The sequence below is a fragment of the Harmonia axyridis genome, chromosome 2, assembly GCF_914767665.1.
Source record: "Harmonia axyridis chromosome 2, icHarAxyr1.1, whole genome shotgun sequence".
NCBI classification, from domain to species: Eukaryota; Metazoa; Arthropoda; class Insecta; order Coleoptera; family Coccinellidae; genus Harmonia; species Harmonia axyridis.
Genome location: NC_059502.1, coordinates 58509213 through 58533594, shown reverse-complemented (window position 1 = coordinate 58533594; position 24382 = coordinate 58509213). Strand labels below are relative to the sequence as shown.

Below are 24382 nucleotides of genomic sequence, written 5' to 3'. Positions count from 1 at the left end.
AACTTTTTCCATTGCGGACAGGAAAGTTTTTATACTACCATTTGGAGGTCTATATATTGACAGAATTATGAACTGTCTCTTTTTTGTGGTCCACTCTCCAGCTGCACATTCAAACTCTCCACACTTGGAAAATTTTTGCAGTTGTTTTCTTGTTTTTCCTTTGATGTTTTTTTGAAAATATAAAGCTGATCCACCATGACTTCCCTCAGGTCTACAGAAACTTCCAATCAAATTAAAGTTAGTAATTGGAAAACTGGTTAATTGTTCTTCTGACTTCCAATGTTCTGTCAAGCATAAAATTTTGCATTCTTCATGTTTTTGGAGTCCATATTCAAGTTTGTTGACAGCATTACCTATAGACTGTATGTTCTGATGTATTATACTTATTTTGGAATTTTTTTGACTATATACTTTTGGATGTTTGATTTTAGGAGCTATATGATTGTTTATTATACTAAAAAAGTATTTTCATTATTTCTTTTATGGATTTCAAATTTGAATCTTCTTATTCCTACATTTGGTGGCCAGAAAGATGGTTCGTACATTTCATTCTTCTTTGTAAGTGGAGCTGTAACACAAAAATTTTTGAGTTGTCCTTGTTTTGTCTGTAGTTCTGTTACAGTAATTTGTGTATTTTCGAAACCAGGTTGTTTCTTGATATGACCTTCCACCATTTCAGTTGTTACATTATTGTTCACTCTATATATATTCAACCAAACTTTTCTCTCCGGGCCTGAAAAACCATTTCCTGAATCACTTCCCGTTCCTAATCTCTTCTTTGCATACCGTTTTCTTCTTTTCACTTCAGTGAACTCAGATTCTTGTGACATATTTGTAGTTTCAGTATTGTTTTCATTCATTTCTGGGGTCTTTGGAGTTGACGGAATTTTCTTGTATTGCTGATGTATTTTGAGGTTATCATTGTTTTGTTTATTACCTGGTCTGTCAGTCATTTGAACTACTACTCTCGGAATAATTTTATCTGAGGCAGTATTTTCTCTTTGGGAACTACTTTTCACAATACTTGAATATTGCGTTACATTCTTTATGTCACTTTTTTTTTCCATGTTACTTATCTGTTGTTTTAATAACCTATTATTTTCTTTTAATATCATGTTATTTTCTTTCAAAATCTCATTTTTATCTTGTGATTCTGCTAATAACTTACTCAGGTATTCGATCTTGAGCTCCAAAACTTCTTCCTTGTTCAGTTTTTTGCGTTTTTCGAGGATCTTATCACAACACTCGATATATCTTCCACTGATCACCTTGATGTTTTTCTTTTTAACGCAAGATCCATGGTATATACCTTCGCAATTTATGCAAATTTGGATCGCGCACACTTTTTTGGTACAACATTTATAATTATTATCCAATAAAACTGTGCTTTTATCACTTTTGATGCTCTCACCATCGCTATGATCATCTTCACTTGACGCCATTTTGTTATAATATCTTGGTGGAAATATTCAACTAAAAACCAACAATTTAAAACATGTAAAAAAACGTACAATTTCATTACATTACAATTTTAGGATTGTTAAGAAAAAATAAACCATTGTCCTTTCCCTTCATATGAGTCTCGTTACTGTATCCCTGTACTCTTATATTTTTGAGTGCTTTCTAGTTCTCTAAATTAAACTTTTTCAAAAATGCTTGAAAAATACTCCCTGATTCTTATAACGGGTGTTTTTTTTCGAGGTATATAACTTTAAGTTGGCATTTCTGTTCAAGATGGCGACCGATTTAACAGCTGTCAAGTGATTTATTCTCAGTTTGGTTTGGCAATTCATCATGAATAGACTCACGCCTGGACTGCGCTTGCAAAGAGGAGGATCAGGCGTCGTCTGAGATATTTATGAGTAGACTTCGAATGAATATACATTTGCATAACTACATATTGAAGAAAATTTTGAATTAAAGTGTATATTTTAGTCATTTTCTGTTTTATCTGTATAATTTCAAGATAAAATGTGTTTTTGAACATGAACAAATTTCAAAAAACCGTAGAACCTCGGTAGCTGAGTTGGTGGAGCACTTGACTAGTGATTCGGAGGTTATGGGTTCTAGTCCCGTTCGAGGAAATATTTTTTCCGGAATTGAAAATTTGTCTGCATGACGTGATATTATTTTCCTTATATTTGGCAAATCCCAAACATCTTTCATGACCGATTACCTAACCAACTCCTTGCTGACATTATGAACATCTGGTAAAAAAGATTATCTACCTAAGCAAAAATTCGTTTTGAACGAATTTTTGCAAATTTAATAGAAAAAAGATGTAAATTTATTGTAAATAGACAATATAACCTTATAATTGTTTTATTTGAATAGAATAAACGATTTTTAAATGCATATTTTAATGTTTTAGGTCCAGATTTGCATGCATATTTTGCACTTTTTAATGCATATTTAGCAGAAGTCTATTTATGAGTATAATGCGGCACCTTTGATGTTAAATTTGTCTGTATTCCTCTCTGTTGTTTTCGACTGAATTACATTCTCAGTTGGTACTTTGAATTTCCACACGTGATTTTATTGATCGAGCTTGAAATGCAGCCCTTGAATTTTGACGCTCTAGGCAATGGCCTACCCTCTAGCGACGGCCCTGCCAAAACGTGACAACGGGCACATATATTTCACCATCGAATTTCAGGGCGAACAGCGATCTTACCCGAATTCGGTTCCCTAAATCGGGTCGTGAAACCTTCCCCTCAACATAATCGATTTTTTTAGCGTTAGCTATACAGGGTGATTCACCGCGATGGCCTATTAGACGTCTATAGAAAACTAATCATATTTTTGTGCTGAAAATTTTTATGTTGGGGTTTGAGACAATGATCTTTCTCCCTGAAATATTTTCAGACTTCCGGTTACACCGGAAATAGACTAGTACTTCCTTATTTCAAATAGCACACACAGTATATTATTGCATCATTAGATGACAATAATTTTGGCAATATGCCATACCTTGGGTAAAAACTCAACGGTTCATGAATTAATGGGATTCTTATGAAAAAAATGGTGGCGAAGATGAATCACATTTTTTTAAATTTCTGCAGAAAAATGTTTTTTTCGAAAATAAATGTTTTATTTTTGATTCAGCAAATACGTTAGAAATTGCGGGTTTTCCCTCATTAAGAGTTCTTCCTCAATAACTCTCAAAGTATTAAATTTAGGTATAGAGTGTGTTTAAGAAAATCTTGTGTTTGATGAATTTGAGTTGTCTAACTTCATGATCTGAAGGGAGAAAGATCATCGTCATTAGAAATTCACCAATGAATGTATCACACTCTGTAAAAATATCGAATCTTGCTACGCAAAATTGAACTTTCTCTCTTATTTTTTTGTTGAAGTTATTGATATTTTATTATATTAGGAATCGTTGATTAGTTTAATCGGTCAAAGCCTGATGCGATTCTTGGTAACCATTAAAATTATATCATAACTAGATATAAGATATTTCTTTTTGTTGAAATGAAAAAAAATGAGTTGACAATGCTTAATTTTGAATTCCATTCTCTCTGTAATAAATACATTTTTAATAATAATCAAATTTTTGATGAATGATTGATTGATTTGAATTTTTTTTTCAGGATATGTCGACAGAAAGTACATCAAGCAGGATCACATTATTGCCAATCTTGTGCTTATAAGAGAGGTATATGTGCCATGTGTGGAAAGAAAATGATAAGCACCAAAAATTATAGACAGTCCTCCGCTTAAACCAAAATTTGTTTGAGTTCTAGGGGGTTCAAAAATATATTGTCTATATTATTCGAAGACCATAAATGAAATAATTAATATGATGTTGATGTACATTTTACGTCTGTCTATCAAAAGTTGCATGTAAATACTCTATGAAATATCAAAGAATATCAAGATTTTCCAAATGCAACTGTTATTGTATTTAAATTGGTTGAATACTAATATGAATTTTACTATTATTTAGCAGAAGGCAAATGTTTTATTATAATTGTTGTAATATTGCAAATTGAAATATTTTTGGGATAAAAACAACTTGGTTCAAATGAGTTAGAGAGAATAACTGGAAAGATGAAATATTAGTAATGTTTTGATCAATGTATTGACATTGCGACGACAATCCACGCAATACAGGGATTGAATCATTGAAGGATGGGCAATATACTTTAGCTATATATAAACTTTAAATTATATAATATGTATTTCAATTGTACATATTGGATTTAATATTTAAACAAAATGTAATTGTATCATAATTGGGAAATTACCTTGTTTACTATTTTACTTCATAACTTTTTTCTATAATAAACTGACAAATTTCAATTTGAGAATTTCCTTGATCCAATTACCAAAAAATTTTTGACAACTCAATTGCTTAATACACAATCCTGTTAACGTTCAGACATTGACAATTGAGAAAGTAACGAGTGTTCAAATAAATTCGTGGTCTAGAGTGCTGTGACATTCTACTGAGTTGAAGTTTTGTATACAAAAGTTTTGCGCAATAGATTGGCACAGAACACTAGACCACGAATTCAAAATTCAAATGAACGCTCGTTAGATATCTGCTTGTGACATGTTATTCCAAGAGACTTGAACTTCATGGATTAATTGTGCCAGAGTTTATGGAAGATGATGAAAAGAGGACATATTGTTGAATTGGATATGGGAGAAATGAACATCTGACTCAATAATAATTTGCTTACAATTTCTAAGTTCATTATCTATCATTTTCTCCATGGTTTTAAGGAACCTTAATGTTTTAACGAGTTCACCCATATAGGTTCTGATGAGCCTTTCCCTAGAAACTACACTTGCTTCCCTTCAGGATTTTGAAATGGAGCCTCATGCAAGTTCTACAAATGGGACTAGAGTGAAGTCAACATCTTTGTGTAGCATAGCAGGAAAGATGCCATTTATGCCCGCCAATTTGTAGAGTTGAAAGCTCTTAATTGCCCATACAATTGTTGAAAGTTTGCGAGATATCTGGTGGTTCCATTTCAAGGAATGATATACTACCTCTTCGTAGTTCCCATCATTGGGACTTGTTTCTTATTGAAGTCTTTCCTTACCACGCCTTCCATTTAGTTGGTCATCCAAACAAGGAACGTTTCTCAATACTTTCGCTACTGGAGTCCATAATTGTAACCCTCCTTCTTCTCATTAGCAATGAGTTTACATGTCTAACGATAGAGTTCACATAATTTAAATTAAAACAATTATAGCAATCATGGGTGTCCCAAAGTCGACTGGTAAATGGTACGTCTTTCTCATTGCTGGTTAGGCTTTTGATTTTATATTACAAAATTTTTAGAATTAGTCAAAGGCCTTAGTTTCAATATTCAATAGAAAATTTTCCAGAATGCAGTCAGTTTTATGGTTTTTTACAAACAATTTTATACTAAAATCGTCTGTCCACAATAATGCACAAATTTAGTCAGGGGTAACAAAATTTATCTTTTATTGATAGGAAGATCCAGTGTATTCCTACAAAGTGGAAGTTACAAAATGGAAAGAAAACTGATAGAATTGTTTAACATAATTGAGGACGGTAATTTTTCCGATTTATCAGATCTTTCAGACAATAAATTTGCGTCTGAAGAATTGGAAAGCTTCTTTGATCAAGTTCAATTACTAGAATCGGCAAATCCAAATGGGGACGAGTTCCAAGATGATGATCAAAAAATACGGGGATGATTTTAGTAATACTTCAGATGAACAAACATGTAGAAAGAATTATTTATATGGAAAAATCTGTTATAAGTTGGTCCAAACGACTGGCCGACTGGATCACAGTGATATTTTTGAAAAAATCTAGTTTTTTGTATTTATGGTGATTATCTCAGAGGTTATTGTTTTATTTAAAATCTTTGAATATTTTTCACTAAGTAAAGTAATAGTAATTTACGTAACAAGTCCGGAAAATAGGGTTTTTTGGACGAATAGACAAAATAGAAGTCTGTGAGTCCAAAAAAAACATTTTCGGGCGTGTTGCGTACAATATTTTTTCGGCAACCGTGTAGAATAACACTATCGCTGCTGTTTTCCATATTTTATTGCGATTGCGATCAAAAAACATGCAAATTTTTGACAACTAATTTCATATGAACTGTCAGCCGTTATCTCGGTTGCTATGGATTCTATGATTCTTTTCCGGCCTAGTCCGGGAAGTACGTACTTTCCGGACTAGGCCGGGAAATGCTTCTTTCTCAGAGAAAAAGCGTCCGGGAAGTGTGCACTTCCCGGACGGTTGCCGAAAAAATATATTTTTTCCCCATATTGAAGCAACATAAGCAACCATTGAGAGTGTTTGTCCATAATTTGGACATTTTTTGCCTAAGAAAAAACGAATTTTTCCATTCTTTGATGAAGGAAATTTCATGTTTAGGTATGAATTGGCTCATTGGCTGAATTATAAGGAAAAAAATGTTTTTGGAATTACAATAGGTCTGGTAGCGGAAGGTTAAGTTCGTTTATATTTTAAATGGCCAGCTTTTTTCATAGGCTGGTATCCTAAATTACTTGAAGTGAACTAAGACGTTTTCTATATCCTCCAAAGTACTGAAATCGTATTTCTGGTTCAAATTCTGTCTTTAGCTGGGCTACATAGAGCTCATTTCTGAAAGAATAAACGAATGTTGGACCATTACGTACATTTACTATTTCAATATTATTTCAGAATAGATAAGTGAATCACCTCTATGATTTATGACGGTGCTTCCAATTGATATGATATTTTGAGCTTTCCTAGTGGAACAAAATAAAGCGTTTTCCAATAAAAAAATTCAATTTGATTTTAAAAAAATTGACACGACAAGTTTGACAATTTCAATGAGTTGTTGAACGTGCACCGTTCCATTTTTAGTAATGGGGTAGTTTTTACTAGTCAATTTTCAAAAGATGACAGCAGCCCAGATAGGGGACTATTTAAAATGAAAACTCTTATTGGAAAACTTTATATGTGAACTGAGAGTCAACTTTTAACGAGTTTCCGTTGATTATTTAGATATGCGAATATTAAATATTCGATATGCAAACATAAAACCGTGAAGAAGTAAAAAATTTTTATTTAAACTTTTATAGTTTTTCTCTCACATACAATAAAATACAAATATATACATAAAAAATGACTTCTTAACAATTACTGTCATAAAAATGTTTATTACACAAATATCTATCATTCAATACAGAATTCATATAACAATAATTCGAATTGAGATTTCGGTAGAAATTTGATGACGAATACTAACTCATTTAACATAAAAAAATTCAAAATGAAAAAGTTCAAATAGCACCAAAGAAAATAATGAGATGTATTGAAATCCGAAATCTCAATTCTGTTGCTGAATTTCTTCCTTCAAAAACTAATGTATCTTGGCGCCTATCCAGAGCATCAAGAACTTTTTATGTATTCTTAATGATGCAAACATCAACATGCATTTTATCCTGTTTTAATCTAATTGAGAACTGGTATTGACATATATATAATAATAGTGTTTTAACCTTAAGAAATTGCAATACATAGGTAACACTTTTAATTTTGACTAAAGAACATATCTACCCCAGTCTGAAAGTTTTTCATGTAAATCCAAAAATTTCACAAATGGGATTCGTGATCTATTTATTGTTATGATAATCAGATGGTGAATTTACTGGATTGAATACCCACTGCTTAAAACTGCTGATACTACTGTTGGTTGAGCTGAAAGAATCATTATCCGAATCATGTCTTTTTGGTGGAACAGGAGGTCTTATTCCACTGACTGGTAAGCCTGATGGTATTCGGGAATTGGTTCTTATCGACGTAATCGTTACATTTTTATTATTTGTTGACTTCTGATACTTGGACGTATTTGTCATTGGCGTGGAGTGTATGGGGGATGGCAATATCTCTAATATTTCCTTTTCGCTCTCTTCCTTTTGTCCAGGAGAAACGGGTGGCGTCTTCATTGTAGTTGATACAGGAATGCGTGATCTTGTCGACTCAGTTTTCAGTGATTTCGGAGGGGACCTTTCGAAATTCGATTTCAAAAGCTCTATTTGCGATTGTCTTTTTTCTACTTTCTCCACGGGGCTCTCATAACTTGCTGTACTGAATCTCATTTCTGGTAATTTCTTGAATTGTTCCTGCACAATTTCTTGAGTTTTATGTAGGTTTTCTTCAGGATCGATGTTTTTCGAGGTTTCACTTCTATTTTTTAATTCTATTTGATTTTTAACCTCTTTATTTGTATCCAAACTTTCAAAATCGTAGTCTTCTTTATAACTGGATATTTGATTCTTCGAATACCGAGGTGATGGACTATTTGTTGGAGGGACAATTTTAATTTCGGATATATTTTTATTAGCACTTGTAGGAGTGACCTGGATTTCAGTTATATATGTTAAACTGGAATGCTTGGTTGGCATATTATGTTCCACACTGGACTTGTGTACTTCAGAATCGCCAATTTCAGGGCTCATTGGTCTTGCATTATCATCTTTGGAACTTTCTTTGAAAGTCTTCATTTCATCCATATTACCATTCAATGTATTTATTGCTTCAGTAATTGAAACGTTTTTAATCAAATCAGGGGTGCTTATAGAGATCTTATTTTTTTCTCTTTCTATCTCCAAAGAATTATTTAGAGCTGTAGTGTATAAATCATTTTCACCAAGTGATAAGCTCATGGCATCTCCAGAGGAATTATTATTTACTGATAATTCCAAACTATGTAAACTTGAAGTACCGTTTTCAGTGTTTACATTGTTGACGGTAACGTTACTCACGTTACTTGAATATTTTATCGATTCAATAGATTTTGCATCATCCGATTTTGGTCTTTCTAAGCTTCCGAAAGAATGTCTACTAACCTTTATATCATCTGAAACATTTATATCTCCTGGAATTGCATTGTATGATCCATCTTGACTATTCAGATATTTCTCATTGAAGATGAAACTTTCGTTTTCATTAGAATAATTTGATGTGGTATCGTTCAAAGTCTTGGACTCATCAGTGTTATTCACGATTAATAATTCACCTGTTTCGGAATTCCTCTCAAATCCTAGATAACTTTTCTGTTTCTTATAATTATGTTCGACATGTGATAGGCTGCTACCGGGCACTACTAAATCAGCAGTCACCTTCGTTATTGCTCTTTCAGGTACTTTCAACGATGTCTTATCGCTCAACTCGAACATTTCTTTCTCAAGATCTGAATCGTCCATTTTAGGAGGAAGAAGTTTTTCGTTCTCCTCAATAGGTATCTGTTGTCTCTTATGTGTTTTTATTTTATTCGAAACAATTGGGCTCATTTGTATTTGTTCTGTGTTTAAATTAACATTGATGGTATTTATTTCATTATTTTTAACTTCTTTTGTCGAATCGTCTATAATATCAAGTTCTGAAATAGCATCTGGGGGAGTTTCTGAAACAATCATATCTTTATCAATGTAGCTAGAATTATTAACCATTATTTTATCTTGATTCATCATTCGAGGATCTGGTTCGTCCCTTATATTCTTTTGAAATTCAGTAACATCTTTTGACATTGGATTCATATCCTCTTCGAAACTTGAGTAATTTGTTTTTATTGTTGTAACTTCTTCATTTGTTGTAACTACATTAGTTTTATTATGTCTAATAGTTTCCTCATTTCTGCTGTTATTATTTATTGGCAACATCTCAATTTCCGTTGATATTATATTTGTTGCTTCATTGACATTCTGTACTTTTTCACTTTGATCAATATAATTATTGTCTAATTCTTTCGGCCAAATTTCGTTCTGAATATTAATTTTTTGTGTATTTTCAATTACAGGTGAAGAGTCATTTGAAGATTTAGTTCGCACTTTAATTGAATTAACTGGTTGTATACTTATACATGTTTCGGTTTCTGTTGGCCACAGTTGATTTTTAGGTTTTTGTTCTTCGTACAATATTTCTTCATTTCGATATGTACTTATTACTTCACTCGAATTTTTTACTTCTGCTTTTTCTTGAGGTTCATTTTTTATTTCATTAATTTTATTGACAACGGCATTGAATTCGGCACTCTTCTCTTCTAAGTTGAAATTTTCAATTGAAAGATCTCGTTCAGAAACAGGTGACATATTCTCGTGATCCTGATTTGATCTGAGAATAGCATCTTCCAAGTTGCCCCATTCTGTTGATTTTTTTAGTCTGTTTCTTTGAAATGTGTTCAAACCATCTAATATGAGGGAAAGCTTAGGTTCCTTATCGATCATAGTTTTTCCGAAAAATTCTTCTTCTGAGTTCACGTCGTAAAAATCTGCATCCCCTTTTATTTTTTGCGATAAATTTGGAATACCAGAATCAGTTATGTCTAAACTTTTGGCTCGTTCAAGTGTTCCGCTGCTTGATTTTCTGATTCTATGAATTTTGGTTAAGTCACCAGTGCTAGCAGTTTTTCTATTTTGTTTCTCATCATTTTCAACCTGGTGAATTGTAATTTGGCTCAAGTTCAGTTCGACAGTGTTTACTGACGATTGGTTATCAGTATCGTCATCAGAATCAGAAGAAAACTTTTTCACTTCGTCTCTTCTTAATGAGTTGTTTTTTTCCGATTTCTCATCCTCAACCTGAACTCTATGTTTAATTTCTATAGTTGCCTCTTTGAAATTCATATTTTCGTGATCTTTACTTCTTTTGTTGCTTGGTGGGGAAGGGGCTTTGTTTTTGATCTTCTTGAGTATTTTTGTATCTTCCTCAAAGAATATGTCTTCTTGACTCTTCCTATTCCTTTTTGCTGCAAAAGCAGCATTCAACATATGACTTGGAATTTCTTGAGGGATACCATTTTCATCTCTTTTCAACCCAGAACCGTAGATATAGTCATTTCTATTGAAGTGTTCAGTTGGCTGTAAACCTTCTTCGGTTTTTCTGTCAACCTCATCAAATCCAGAGTTTTCTTTAGGCTTTTCTGTATTTGAGTTCTTGTGGTTCTGAGTTTCTCCAGTGCTGCGGCTTGTTTGAATGTCGGACGGAAATACTTTTATTCCAAACTTTTGATGATTATAGTCAGTCTTTTGGGTTTCTATTTTCATTTTAGGTGATTCAATTTTCTCTCTCATTTCTATTTCGACCGATAAGTTCTTTTGCTCTAGCTGATTTTTGAGTTGGGCTGAATTCAAAGGCCCATTTTGTGATTTATCTATTTGGATTTTAGTAGTAGATCTAGGAGATTTAGAATTTTTCCTTTCAAGTGTTGTTGTGTTACTTGATGTCTTCATAAAGGCCAATCTGTTAGAATCCAAAGAATTCTCAATGGATGACCTCTTTTTGCTCATATTCAACTCCTGAAAAAAAATAAAGCTCGATATATATATATACTTGATTTATGTATTTTGAAAATAATTACCTCTTGCAACTGTATGCTGGATGTACTGCGGTATAGAGGATGACTTGGGTGATTACTCTTCGAAGAGGAGCCAAATAAAATTTTGCCACCTGTTGCCTCAACTTTTATCTCATATGGACTAGCAAAGCTCAAAATATTTAGTGCATCCTCATAAACGATATGTTCGAAATTGATGGTAACACTTCTTATCCTGTCACCTAGAAATGAAAAAAAATAGTTGTTATCAGAGTAGCGATCTCAGAGATTGCGATTATTAATGAAATTTACGACACTATATTCTTTCTTGTTGAATCTGAACAAAAAAACGCCCCAAATTTGACGCGAGAAATCTTTCCCACCAATGAAGAGATCGCTACCGTTTGGAACTCAGAACGTTACACTCAATTCCTCGGCGACATTTACAGCAGAATCTGGCGAAAGGGCAACTAATATAAAACGTCTTGAAAACTGGAAGGACTCCTAAGAACAGAAGGACATATACTACAAAATAAGCAAAGGCCTTGATGGCTGCAGAAGTCTGGCTGATAAGACTTGGGGATTTAACCAAAAATACTGGGATGGATGTACGTCATGATTGTGAGATCGATAAAAACTTATGAGGCAATAGTCTGGCATGCCAAAGCACATCAGAACAGCACGAGAAGAGCCTTCGATAGAATACAAAGGTTAGCTGTGTTTGTATCACTGGAGCTATGAGAACGTGCCCAATTAGGGCACTGGAGGCCATCACAGATCACACACCTCTTTTCATCTTGTGTTAGATAGAGTAGCCTATGAGGCCACTCTAAGACTCTCCAGGAAAGGTACCGGTAGAGAAGGAATAAGGAATCAGAGAGCCTGGTCCTCATGAGATGATAAAGAATATTAGTATCGAGAAAACCTACACTATGACACTAAGTAGACAAGAAGATTGGGAAAGGGAGTCTACTATCTCAATTCCTAAAAAAGATACCATTAAATGCTACACAGATGGTTCTAAAACCAAGACGGGGACATGTGCTGGAGTATTCGAGGCTGGCACTAAATGCTCAGTATCGCTAGGCTGGCAGCTGTCCAAGTGTCTTTCAGGCAGGAAATTAACCTATTAATAAACGTTATGTAGCGATACATTCTGAAAGCCATCTAAGATGATATAAAAGTGCCGAAGTATGGGTCCCCAATCACTCGAGAATTAAATGAAATAAAGAGGTCAACACATTTGCCAGAGGAGGAGTAAAAACTCCTTTTATTGGCCGAAAATCTTTCTGTGGAATAGGAAAATATACCTACAAGAAAAAGTTTCAGGCGAAGGAAAAAACTTATAGAATCGTTCCAAAAAGTTCCTTCGAAACTTTGATACTACGAGGTCTAAGAAGTATTTGGATCTTAGTAGAAATGAGCTCACCTCCCTACTAGATTCATCATAGGTCATGGACGCCTCAAGAAGCAAGGACCTCATAAGGATAAGCCTACCAGAAAAGGACGAGTGGAGATTCTGTGGGGAACTGGGGAAGAGGAAGAAACTTCAAATCACCTGATGATGGGATGCTTCGCCATCGACAGTCAACGCAAAAAAATGCTTTCGACAAGAGACTCGTAGAAGTGAGGAAGTAACTTCTCTTTGAAGCCATCCCAGAACTCTGGAACTGAAGGGCGAGCTGTAGACTAGATCACTAATGACGTGAACAGCTCTGATGGAGGACACTATATACCAATAAGGTCGCGGTGCAATGAAACCCCCCCTTAAATCTGAATCTTAACATTGTTGAAGCATGTATTCCATCATTATATTATATTATTATCAGGGAATAATATTTTATTCAATATGTATGATATAAACCTACTTTGTATCGCTTTGGTTTTGATCATTGTCTATAGATATAGACCTTGGGATTAGATTAGGTATACATATTTTGTTGATTTTTCTTGTTTCCGCCTTAAGGGAAAAATTTGACTCGCCTACATGAATCAGAATCTTGAATATTTGTTGACTTGCCTTGTTCAGCATAGGCACAAAATACACAATGGGAAAGTTTACTTGACTGTTTGTCATAAGTCGACTCCATAACACCATTTATTCATTGTTGAAATAAAGATTCTTTTTCGGAAATAGTAGACGTCGACTTATTCCTCTAGTAATGTTTACTACCGGAGGGCATTTCAAAAGCTCATTTAACCTATTCTCTTTGAGTAAGTAGTGCAATTTACCCACAAGGTTCGAAAAATGTTCGTTATTTTTTTTTCGGATAAATAATTTGCAGTCAATACTGCCGATAGAATAGTTATTTATAACACAAGTGCAGAGTGTACAGAATTCGATACTAACTGAAAGCATCTCGAGAACAATAGGGGAAAAAATCTTCAAGGACACCCGGTATCTATTTTCGAAATAATAAAATATCAGAAAGTAGATCATAGATAATTTGATTCGTTTGCAAGTTACAGGGCATTTTTGAAAAACGAATGTTTCAAATATTTCGATATTTCTTGGTTTTTGTTTGGAGATATTCGAAAAATTCTGAAACGTTTCTTTCAGTAATATTCATGGTTTATATGATACTCATAATAGGTCATAGAGACTATATGTATAAAAGAGAGTTGATGATTTTTAAACAGGATACCTATATTTTTCAGCCGAAGATTTGTCAAAAACCAGCCAGTATTCGGTTTTTGAATAATGTCATCCGTTTTAAAGATATTGAGTTCGTTATTGAAATGGGACACTTTATATATTTAATATTTTCCATTTATTTATTTTTTTTTTGGAGATTTAACTCATTTTGTGTCTATCCTATAATTGAAAATTGAAATCAAGTAATATACAGAGTGATTTATTGGTAAATAGGCGGAAGCTAAGGGTAGAAAGAGGAAACTGAGGCGATTCAGAATAACCTATATTTGAAGGGTCTATCCCTCTTTCTAATCAAGATACAGAGTGTTTTATTTATTTTGTCAATTTCTTCAATTACACATAACTTTCGAACCACCCCATATAATATTTCCATGATATTTATTTTTTATTCTCTGCAAAAACTTCTTCATAAAGACTTAGCAACTAAACTTTTTTTCCAGGTCCCACCTAGAAAATATTTATAGATTCAACAAAAAAAAACACCCTGCATAACAAAATTTCTTCAATTTGATAGAATATTCGAATAAAGAAGAAAAAAACTAAAGAGGGTAAGGTATCTCGAACTTCCGTATGCGATTTTAATACTTAATAAATCTAGTCGTAAAAAGTTTAGAAGTTAGATAAAGGCGATTTGGATATTGAGAAATCAAAGAATTTCATACAGATGATTATTTAGCGATGAAGCAAAATTTAGCAGAGATGGTAATGATAATTCAAAAAAATCAAATTCTGCACCGAACCAAATCCTTTTGGCTATTCCTAATACAGATTTTCATTGAATGTTTGGTGTGGTGTTTAAACTGGATCAACCAACATGAATTTAATTTAACTTCTGCGTATACAAAAAACATCATTTCCTATGCGGTGAATGAAGCAAGCGATTGCATAGAGGTAGGTAGAAGCATTTCACGTGCAGTATCGATGAGTGAATTCTACGCCTTCGAGAAAATAATGACTAATGTATATACATATAGTATCGCATTCTTCAAATAGAAAGGAAACGGAAATCTTTCAAGACTTTTGTGAATTTTAACATTCCTGTGATTGCATTCTCGTATTCTATAGCTACAACGAGAGTTGGCTTAGCACAATAGAGTTCTCAATTTGAATAAGACAGAGGAAAAGAAGAAAGTCGGTTATTAGGGAAATTTTCATGGTTACTTACCATGAATTTTTTTTGAACAGGGAAATTTAAGTCGTATTTTTGTGTATCAATAATGTTAATTTTGTGATTTGTTCACGAATCGATCCAATTTTTTACTTCTTCATAAGACCGGAAGTGCTAGTCAGCCAGGCAATGTGCCATTGATCGGAACAAGTGATAGACCGAGTGTCTTGACCATTTTCGCAATATGGGATCGAGCATTGTTATGCTGTCAAATCACTTCATCAAGTCTCTCGTTGTATTGCGACCGTTTGTCTTTCAATGCTCGGATTGAATGCATTAATTACGTTCGGTAACGATCGCCTGTGGTTGTTTCAGTCGGTTTTAACAATTCATAATACACTACGCCGAGCTGGACCCACCATCAAATACTGAACATGACCTTGGAACCGTGAATATTTGGTTTGGCCGTCGACGTGGAATCATGGCTGGGATATCTCCATGATTTTCAGCGCTTGGGATTATCGTAATGAACCCATTTGTCGTCTCCATTGACAATGCGATGCAGAAATCCCTCCCGTCCTTGCCTTGCGAGCAGCTGTTCACAAGCAAATAAACGCCGTTCAACATATCCCGGCTTCAACTCGTACTGCACCCAATTTCCTTGTTTCTGAATAATTCCCATGACTTTCAGGCGTTTTGAAATGGCTTGTTGCGTCACTCAAAATGTCAATTCTTGTTGCGTTTGACACGAGTCTTGATCAAGTAATGCCTCCAATTCTGCATTTCGAAAACCTTCTCTACGGCCATGTTAGTCTTCGACGTCAAAATCACCGTTCTTGAAACGTTGAAACCATTCTCTGCACGTTTTTCCACTAATAGCGGTCTCACCATAGGTATTTGAGAGCATTCGATGAGCTTCAGCAGCAGATTACCTCATATTAAAACAGAAAATTAAAACCTTTCTCAAATGACGAGAATTTGGATCGTAAGCTGACATGTTTAATCGAGAATAACTTTATGATACAGACACAATTCGATGGCATTATGTTTAGAAATACTTAAGCTTATTGTATGACATCTACGATCTATTTATTTCCAAATGCTTGGGAAGATTTTCATTTTAGATTATATCATTACTACTACCAAAATATATTGTGGAGATCTAGTTTAATTCTGGAAGAGACCATGTGTCCCATATTTCCGTTTTTTATAGTCTTATATCCGTTTCTCTCTTCTCACTAAAGTGCTTCCTATGGTTGGTTTTCTTGCAAATATTGCACATTTGTCTATTGATCTTTGACCTGCAGTCTTTAGCGAGGACACAAATGATGTTTTATTTGATGAAAAACGATGTAACAAGTTGTTATGTCAACCGATGCCATTAAAAAGTTCAGTTATTCAGAATACCTAATAGAATACAATTACTCAATTCACCGGATAAGTGACATGCTACGAAACATAGAATTAAGTGATACTTTTGATAAAATGAGATTTATCACTTTTAAAAATGACAAATGCATGTTTCTATTTAGAACATTACATAATGTCGGCCCAAATCATGGAAGAAAAACAATCTATTTTGAGAGGGATTACCTCCACGTGGCTTTCTGCGTTTCAGTCAAACATTAGGTACCCATTCATTTCCCCTCTGCCGCTCCTACAATAACCAAACTTGGTACGGTATACGGAGTTGTACATTCACTTCATCTTTTTTCGTAGCAAATAAGTAGAGGGTAGCACTGTACGACGGTCGATAATTTTTTCTTAATAAAATCATAGTTTTACCTCTTTTTAATGATTTTTGGTACGTTTTTTCACGAATATTTTAAAAATATATCAGTGCTTGTGCTCTACTTTGTTCATATCATCAATTTTTTGCGAGAAACCAAAAGTTACCAAATTTTTTTTTTCTCGCAATGTAGATTAATATTTGGGGAAATTATGTGAAAACCCCATAAAAATCGGTGATTTGTAGGAAGAAATATCTCTAATTTCGTTTCGACGTGGTGATGTTCCCTCTTGGAATGTGTCGGTCTATTAGGAATGGAATTAGTATTTTCTTTGATATTTTCGAACTTTTGAAGAATAAATTTTTATTTTTTTCATGAATTCCTCAACAAACGTCTTTCTTGTATATTCTCTTTACCTTATAAATAATTCGCGACATTCTGCTGAAATGTTGAGTGAATATACATGGTGATTCACGAAGATCGTGGGTTAGAATATTTCGAAGAAAGACACGAGATAAACACTTGAAATTTTATAATAAAGCTTTGTTGGGAGAGATGAATTCTTGAAAAAACTTCAGAATCGTTCGATTTCCGGTTGTACCGGAAACTCTCGTTTTTTAAATGTAACAGTAAGTTTTTCTATTCGTAATCATATTACTCATTGAATTCTACCATGCTTTAATGTACCATTTGCATATTTATCGCAGAAAATTTGTCTGCGAAAAAAAAACATCAAATTGAAAATAATCAAAAGTTGTTGATCAAAAATAGTACCTATTAACAAATGCAAAAAAATGAACGCTTTTTCTGATTCATTTTTATTGGAAATATTTCATTGAAAATAATATCTCCTTACCAGTATTCAACTTTCCAGACTCTGAAGCTGGTCCCCTGTGTAAGATGTCCTTAACGTAAATTCCTTCTTTCATGTTGCCACATATATTGAAACCAAGCCCTGTGAAGTCATGACTCTTCAAAGATATAACCTTGACTTCCTGTTCTGCAGGAGAACAATCATCTTTTGCTCTCTTCTTCTCTGTTTTTGTGGTATGTGCCGATATATTCGGCCAATTGGACCGTTTTTGTTTTTCTTCTCTTTCGAGTTCGTTCTTGGTCGGAGATTTCTCGTGAGATTTCGCAAGTGTAGCATCTGGAAAGAATTGAGTATTCTATGAACCGATTCAACAATTATTTTAGATTTTTTTAATTTTTAATTTTTTATATAGCTTGAAATTTTTATTGTAGTTAACTGAAGTTAGTTTTGAAGTTATAATACAAACTTGTGTTTTTTTTCAATGTAAATCATAAAAATTTCTATAACAACTGCACATACAGGTGTGACACACCTAGGTGCTTAAAGGAATAATATTTAGTTGTTATTTTTGATAAAATTTGTAACATTGATAAAAATTTGTATTACATGTGTTTTCTTCTTGTTGTTGAAGGCATCGACTACTACGGTCATTAGCCTTGTGAAGATATACAGGGTGGCCATTTGAAAACGAAACAGACGAGATTACAGACGAAATAAAGTTTTTCGATAGAAATGCTCGGACAGGTCGATTTCTGTTTCGAGGGGGACAACTTAAGATGTAGGTTACGGACGCATAGCGCTTCAACCCTTGCTGCTACAACCCCCACCCCCAATTTTTGAATAGGGAAGATGGGGTGAGTGATACCTCAATTTAAATGTATTTTTATACTGATTTCAGCACAGTAATTGTTTTTTCATTTTATGCATTAGTTCTCGAAATATTCTTGCGTTAGTTAGTTAGGAAGGAAGCCACAGTCATGGTTGTTTTGAAGCTCAAAATGTCGATTTTTCACAAAACACTACAAGTGCCATGAAAGCACTACTTCATTTTCAAATACTTAGTTAAGAATATTTCGAGAACTAATGCATAAAATGAAAAAACAATTACTGTGCTGAAATCAGTATAAAAATAACTTTCAAATGAGGTATCACTCACCCCATCTTTCCTATTCAAAATTTGGGGGTGAGGGTTGTAGTAGCAAGGGTTGAAGCGCTATGCGTCCGTAACCTACATCTTAAGTTGTCCCCCTCGAAACAGAAATCGACCTGTCCGAGCATTTCTATCGAAAAACTTTATTTCGTCTGTAATCTCGTCTGTTTCGTTTTCAAATGGCCACCCTGTATATAGATTTTAATCAAAAAGACTATATATGTGTTGAAATTATTATTGCTATAAAATTATCGTTAAATTGAATTAGATTAAAAATTAAATCGCTTTTTTTCCGTTTTCAAAAATATATAACATTCATCATCAAACTATAAAAATCATTAAAAGTTTCAGTTTCACTCGGCAAATCTACCAAGTGCCTACATATGATAATCTGTTAACTTCAGATAATAAAAAAAATATTCGGTAGGCACTAAGACCTCCAGATTCAACACCGTTAGATTTTTTGAAAATTTTAACATTTTCAAATTGATAAATGTTGTAACCTAACGATGTTAAATCCGGAGACCTTGATGGCCACACACAGAACAGATTATCATGGATAGGCTTCTGGTTGATTTGCCATGTGAAACTGAAACTTTTGATGATTTTTATAGTTTGATAAGAGATGTTCATAGCATGTTATATATTTTTGAAGAAGGAAAAAATAAATTTCATGTGTTTTAGTAATTTGTATGATTTCCATTAAAAAAAAAGTTTATATAATGACTTCGAAACCAACTGCGATGAAAAACAAATAATTACACAAATAGATTCTACTGAAAAAGTGCCTGTAGAATGTTTTTGTTCCATGTTCATAGCACCAGCCCATCCTTTTAGAGCAAATTTGTTGAAGTTTTGTTGGTAGTGGTGGATTAGGCATCGAAAAGTAGGTATTCTCCAATATACATATTGATTTGCAAAAATGCTGATGGACATTCGTGAAAACAAATTTTGTAGTTGGGAAAAAATGAAGAAACTCACTATTTTACTCACCTTTGAATCCAGGATTATCGAATGCATATTCCGTCTTTCCTTTTTCTGGGTCGGTTTCGAGAATAAGATGCTCTGAAATGGAAAAGTATAATTATTATTCCATATAACAATTATTATTACTGTAGGAATGATTTAATCAATTTAATGTATTATCCTCTATTCAATATTTCTTCACTTTAGATTACGTCAAAAATACCACAATTCTTACAATAGGTATGGTTTATTATATTTTCCCTTATATTTTCGAATGCCTCATTTGATATAAAAAAAATTAAGACCTCCAGTTGCTAAGTTCATATATTGCAGATTCGACAGTAAGAAATGAATAGCTTGTTACAATTATTATTTTCTGTATGATCGATTCTACTCTGAGAAGAATTCTTCATTATGCTCCTGAGTTTCAGCGAGGATCAGTCCCAGCCATAAGTAAGTGCCAAAATACGTCGAAATATTAACCACATTGTAGCATTTTGACTTGGCCGAATCTCTTCATTATTTCCTTCATAGAATTATCTTAATTTTTTTAAGAGCTGATTCGAACCTATTTCAAATACAGTCCCTCGACTTAACCACGGGATTTACACGAGAATCAACTAAACGGCATACCTGATAGATATTATCGACGAATAATGCCAGAAGCTGAAGTAGATAGCCTCTGGAAATATTTGGAGTGCGAATAAAGTAGAATGCAAAAGATTCCAGGCGGAAAGAGTTTGAACAATGGCGAAGAATGGGACGCTACCATTATTGTATGAAGTAAACGACGAAAATTCTCGACATGCTCTAGACAGAGGATGTCAACAGAATTTGAGTGCATACTTCGAAAGATTAGGAAGAAACAGAGAGGGTTAGCCGAAAGAGAAAGAGTTAAATGCACTTTTAAGATTCACTTAGCCATATTTAGATAATCAACAAAATTCATGTAGTTATTATGTGAATGCAGTTTAATCTCAAGGAGAAAACAATTATAGTATGTGACTATTAAGTATTAATGAAAGAAAATGAATAAGACACTTGACTATATGTTTCACAATTTTTATGGAATTCTTGAAAATTGTGAAAATAAAGTCAAGTGTCTTATTTATTTTCTTATGTTTCACCAAGTGATGAGCGAGGAATCAATTTTTTGAATATCAAGATTTAAATATACAGGGTGATTCACGAAGACCGTTGGTTTGGATATTTCAAAGAAAGACTCCAGATAAACACTTGAAATTATGTAGATATAGTTATAGTACAGAAAAACTCTTCGCTCCAAATGATTTTATTGAAAAAATCTGGATCTGCATGATGTTTCCGCAAAATTTGCCGGCAAAATTGAATTTCGTTGAGGTGAATAATTATGCGAATAATATTTTCGCACGTAAACAATTGCCATTGTTCACTAAGTAATGCAATATCGAAGATTTCTTAACAGAATTGACAAAATTGATTTTGTCAGAAACGTATCCATTTGGATAAAAACAGCCATATCTTTTTTCTTTGAATAACAAATGACTTGTGTGATAACTCTTTGAAATCACTATAAAATAGACAATTTATAGGTGTAATAAGCAGCAGTAGCTCGGTACATTTTTTTTCCACTACGATGGGCTAAACTTCATGAACAAAATAATCCACTACCAAAATTTCCAATAAAAATATTTCTCATAGCCCCCCTTTAAAATGTTCGGAGGATGTTTTTAATGTAAACGTTAAAATCATTCTTCAGCAATATTTTTCTGAAAAAATTAACCAAAAAGATGTAAAATTGTACCAACCGTAAGGACAAAACTATTGAAAGGGGCAAAAATTCATTATTCTCAAAAAAAAATATGTCTCGAAAACGGTAAGACTTTTATAATGGGAATTTTGTAATAGCAGGTGGGTTATCCTTTGATCTAAATTCTCCATCGGTTTGACGTGGTCTTTACGGGACACCCTGTATACAACCTGACTAATACGAAGAAAATAAGTTTGAAAAAAATTAGTTTTGAGGGCTTTTTCATGGCTGACTTTGAAATTGGAATCGAAACACCCTGTATGTTCGATTGAATTTTTAATTAACGACGGAGAAGCATTGGTATGTTTTTCAATAAAAGCTAGAAAATTATTATCTACCTAAGTTATTAACATTGGAATAAAGCCTATTTGAAAAAATTTTCAGGTTTTTTCCAGATTTCAGACAAATTTCATGGAAAAAATACGCAAATGATACATTAAATGAATGTAGAATTAAATGAGAATAAAAATCTGGGTGTTACATTGAACGATAGTTGTTTCCATTCACTATGAAACCGGAAGTCAAACGCATCTAAAGATTTTTTCCAAGAATTTATTTCTCCCAACAAAGCTAAACTATAAATTTTCAAGTGTTTATCTCGAGTCTTTCTTCGAAATATTCCAACCAATGGTCTTCGTGAATCATCATTAATAATTGAGGGCCTCGCAAAAGAATCATGAAAACTATTCTCAGTATAAAATTTAAGATATTGCAGCGTATTAGATCTAATACCAATGATATCCATATCACTCATTTCATTTTAAAATTCTTCTAAAGCAAGCTTTTGAGAGTCCAAAAATAAAAATATGGGAATCGAATTGCCAATTTGGATAAATAAGGCTTTTGAACTATACTTCTGGACCATCCTATTGATTCCTAATAATGAGAAGCCTACAGTATAGACGAGAAAACTTTTTAATAGCTGTTATTCATCCTTTCGATTAAAATCTATATATGCAGCAATCCGATCTATCTCGCATGTGCATTGTGTTGAATGGGAATGAATAACTCATATTTGGAATGACTAAAACGATATTTTTCCCGCAAGCGATAGCAAACCTCCAGTTTGGTTTCATTAATGTCTGAATGGGAATCGTAAACCGGAATGATTGGCAAACGTTCTGATAAAATTTATAACTATTATGGAATGGAACAACGCTTCAGAATTCAATATCGTTATAGGCAAACCGCTGATTGACTGTGGGACGACATGGGACAGACGTCTTCGACATATGAAGTGAAGAGTCCGAAGAATATTTTTAGATTTGCGCAAACTCGTATGTGAACAAGTTCTTCTTACTCAGAAAATAAAATTCAAATTTCATACAGAATACTTCAATTCTTTGGAAAATTAAATGACTATATCAGTATTCATGTTATTCTGTTTTCGAGAAAATTATTTTTTGATATTGCCAAGTTTCAATCCTTAAAATTCACGTATGCAAACTAAAGGGTGTTTTTTTTAGAGCTATAGAACTTGAAATTACAATTAAACAACGATGGATTATTCGATTGACATGAATTTTATTCATCCGCAAGATAATCTTGTGGCATTATATTTTAAATATGATTTCTGGCATATGACCACCACGGCTGGCTCGGATGTGGTCCAATCTGGACGTCCAATTTTCGATGACTTTTTCCAACATTTGTGGCCGTATATCGGCAATAACCCGGCGAATGTTGTCTTCCAAATGGTCAAGGGTTTGTGGCTTATCCGCATAGACCAATGACTTTACATAGCCCCACAGAAAGTAGTCTAGCGTTGTTAAATCACAAGATCTTGGAGACCAATTCACAGGTCCAAAACGTGAAATTAGGCGGTCACCAAACGTGTCTTTCAATAAATCGATTGTGGCACGAGCTGTGTGACATGTTGCGCCGTCTTGTTGGAACCACAGCTCCTGGACATCATGGTTGTTCAATTCAGGAATGAAAAAGTTAGTAATCATGGCTCTATACCGATCACCATTGACTGTAACGTTCTGGCCATCATCGTTTTTGAAGAAGTACGGACCAATGATTCCACCAGCCCATAAAGCGCACAAAACAGTAAGTTTTTCTGGATGTAACGGTGTTTCAACATACACATGAGGATTAGCTTCACTCCAAATGCGGCAGTTTTGTTTGTTGACATAGCCATTCAACCAGAAGTGCGCTTCATCGCTAATGGACGTAGTGCGCGATACGTATTCCGCACAGAACCATTATTTTCGAATTAAAATTGCACTATTTGCAAGTGTTGTTCAGGCGTGAGTCTATTCATGATGAATTGCCAACCAAACTGAGAATAAATCACTTGACAGCTGTTAAATCGGTCGCAATCTTGAACAGTAATGCCAACTTAAAGTTATGTACCTCGAAAAAAAAACACCCTTACAAAAATCAATAAGACAATGTAGCCGATTATCTTGCTTAATTTCATTCATAAATAAAGGGTATTCCAATGAGAAGTAATCTACTGATAAAAAAAACTAGTATATTTTAAGATAAATCAATGGATGTTTATTTCATTTGAAGAGTAAGTATGTCATTAACAATGGAATGGCCGCCACGGCTATGGTTGCAGTACCATATCCTTTTCATGAAATTTTTCATTACCAATTCGCATATTTGGGGCTGTTTGTCCTCAAAAGCGAATTCCATCTTTGACGATACGAACTGCAAATGGAAAATTCAAATAAACGGCAAAAAGAGCCAGGCTCTCTCCGACTAGAGGTGAACTCAAATCTGAAGATAGATGAAGACGAAATAAAAGGGGAGAATAAAGTCTAATACCTTGGTGTAATACTAGATGCAATGGGCAGACTAAACCCACTACCCACTTATAGAAATAAAGATCCAAATCAAAATAGGTATCTGAGAA

The 24382-nt window shown here is 33.6% G+C and overlaps 2 protein-coding genes across 2 annotated transcripts in view; one reads left to right on the top strand and one right to left on the bottom strand.

Annotated features, from left to right (window-relative positions):
* The window catches only part of LOC123674010 (cysteine-rich PDZ-binding protein), a 30465-nt gene extending 26157 nt beyond the window's left edge, over window positions 1-4308 (top strand). Inside the window, exon 2 of the mRNA XM_045608811.1 lies at window positions 3597-4308. Within this exon, the coding sequence (XP_045464767.1) occupies window positions 3597-3726 (130 nt within the window). The 3' untranslated portion in view covers window positions 3727-4308. The remainder of the gene's footprint in view (window positions 1-3596) is intronic.
* A 2726-nt stretch (window positions 4309-7034) lies between these two features.
* The window catches only part of LOC123672114, a 55885-nt gene continuing 38537 nt past the window's right edge, over window positions 7035-24382 (bottom strand). The window contains exons 3-6 of the mRNA XM_045606104.1: window positions 19755-19826; window positions 17654-17947; window positions 11349-11545; window positions 7035-11286 (exon numbers count right to left, since the gene is read on the bottom strand). Of these exons, the coding sequence (XP_045462060.1) occupies window positions 7603-11286; window positions 11349-11545; window positions 17654-17947; window positions 19755-19826 (4247 nt within the window). The 3' untranslated portion in view covers window positions 7035-7602. The remainder of the gene's footprint in view (window positions 11287-11348; window positions 11546-17653; window positions 17948-19754; window positions 19827-24382) is intronic.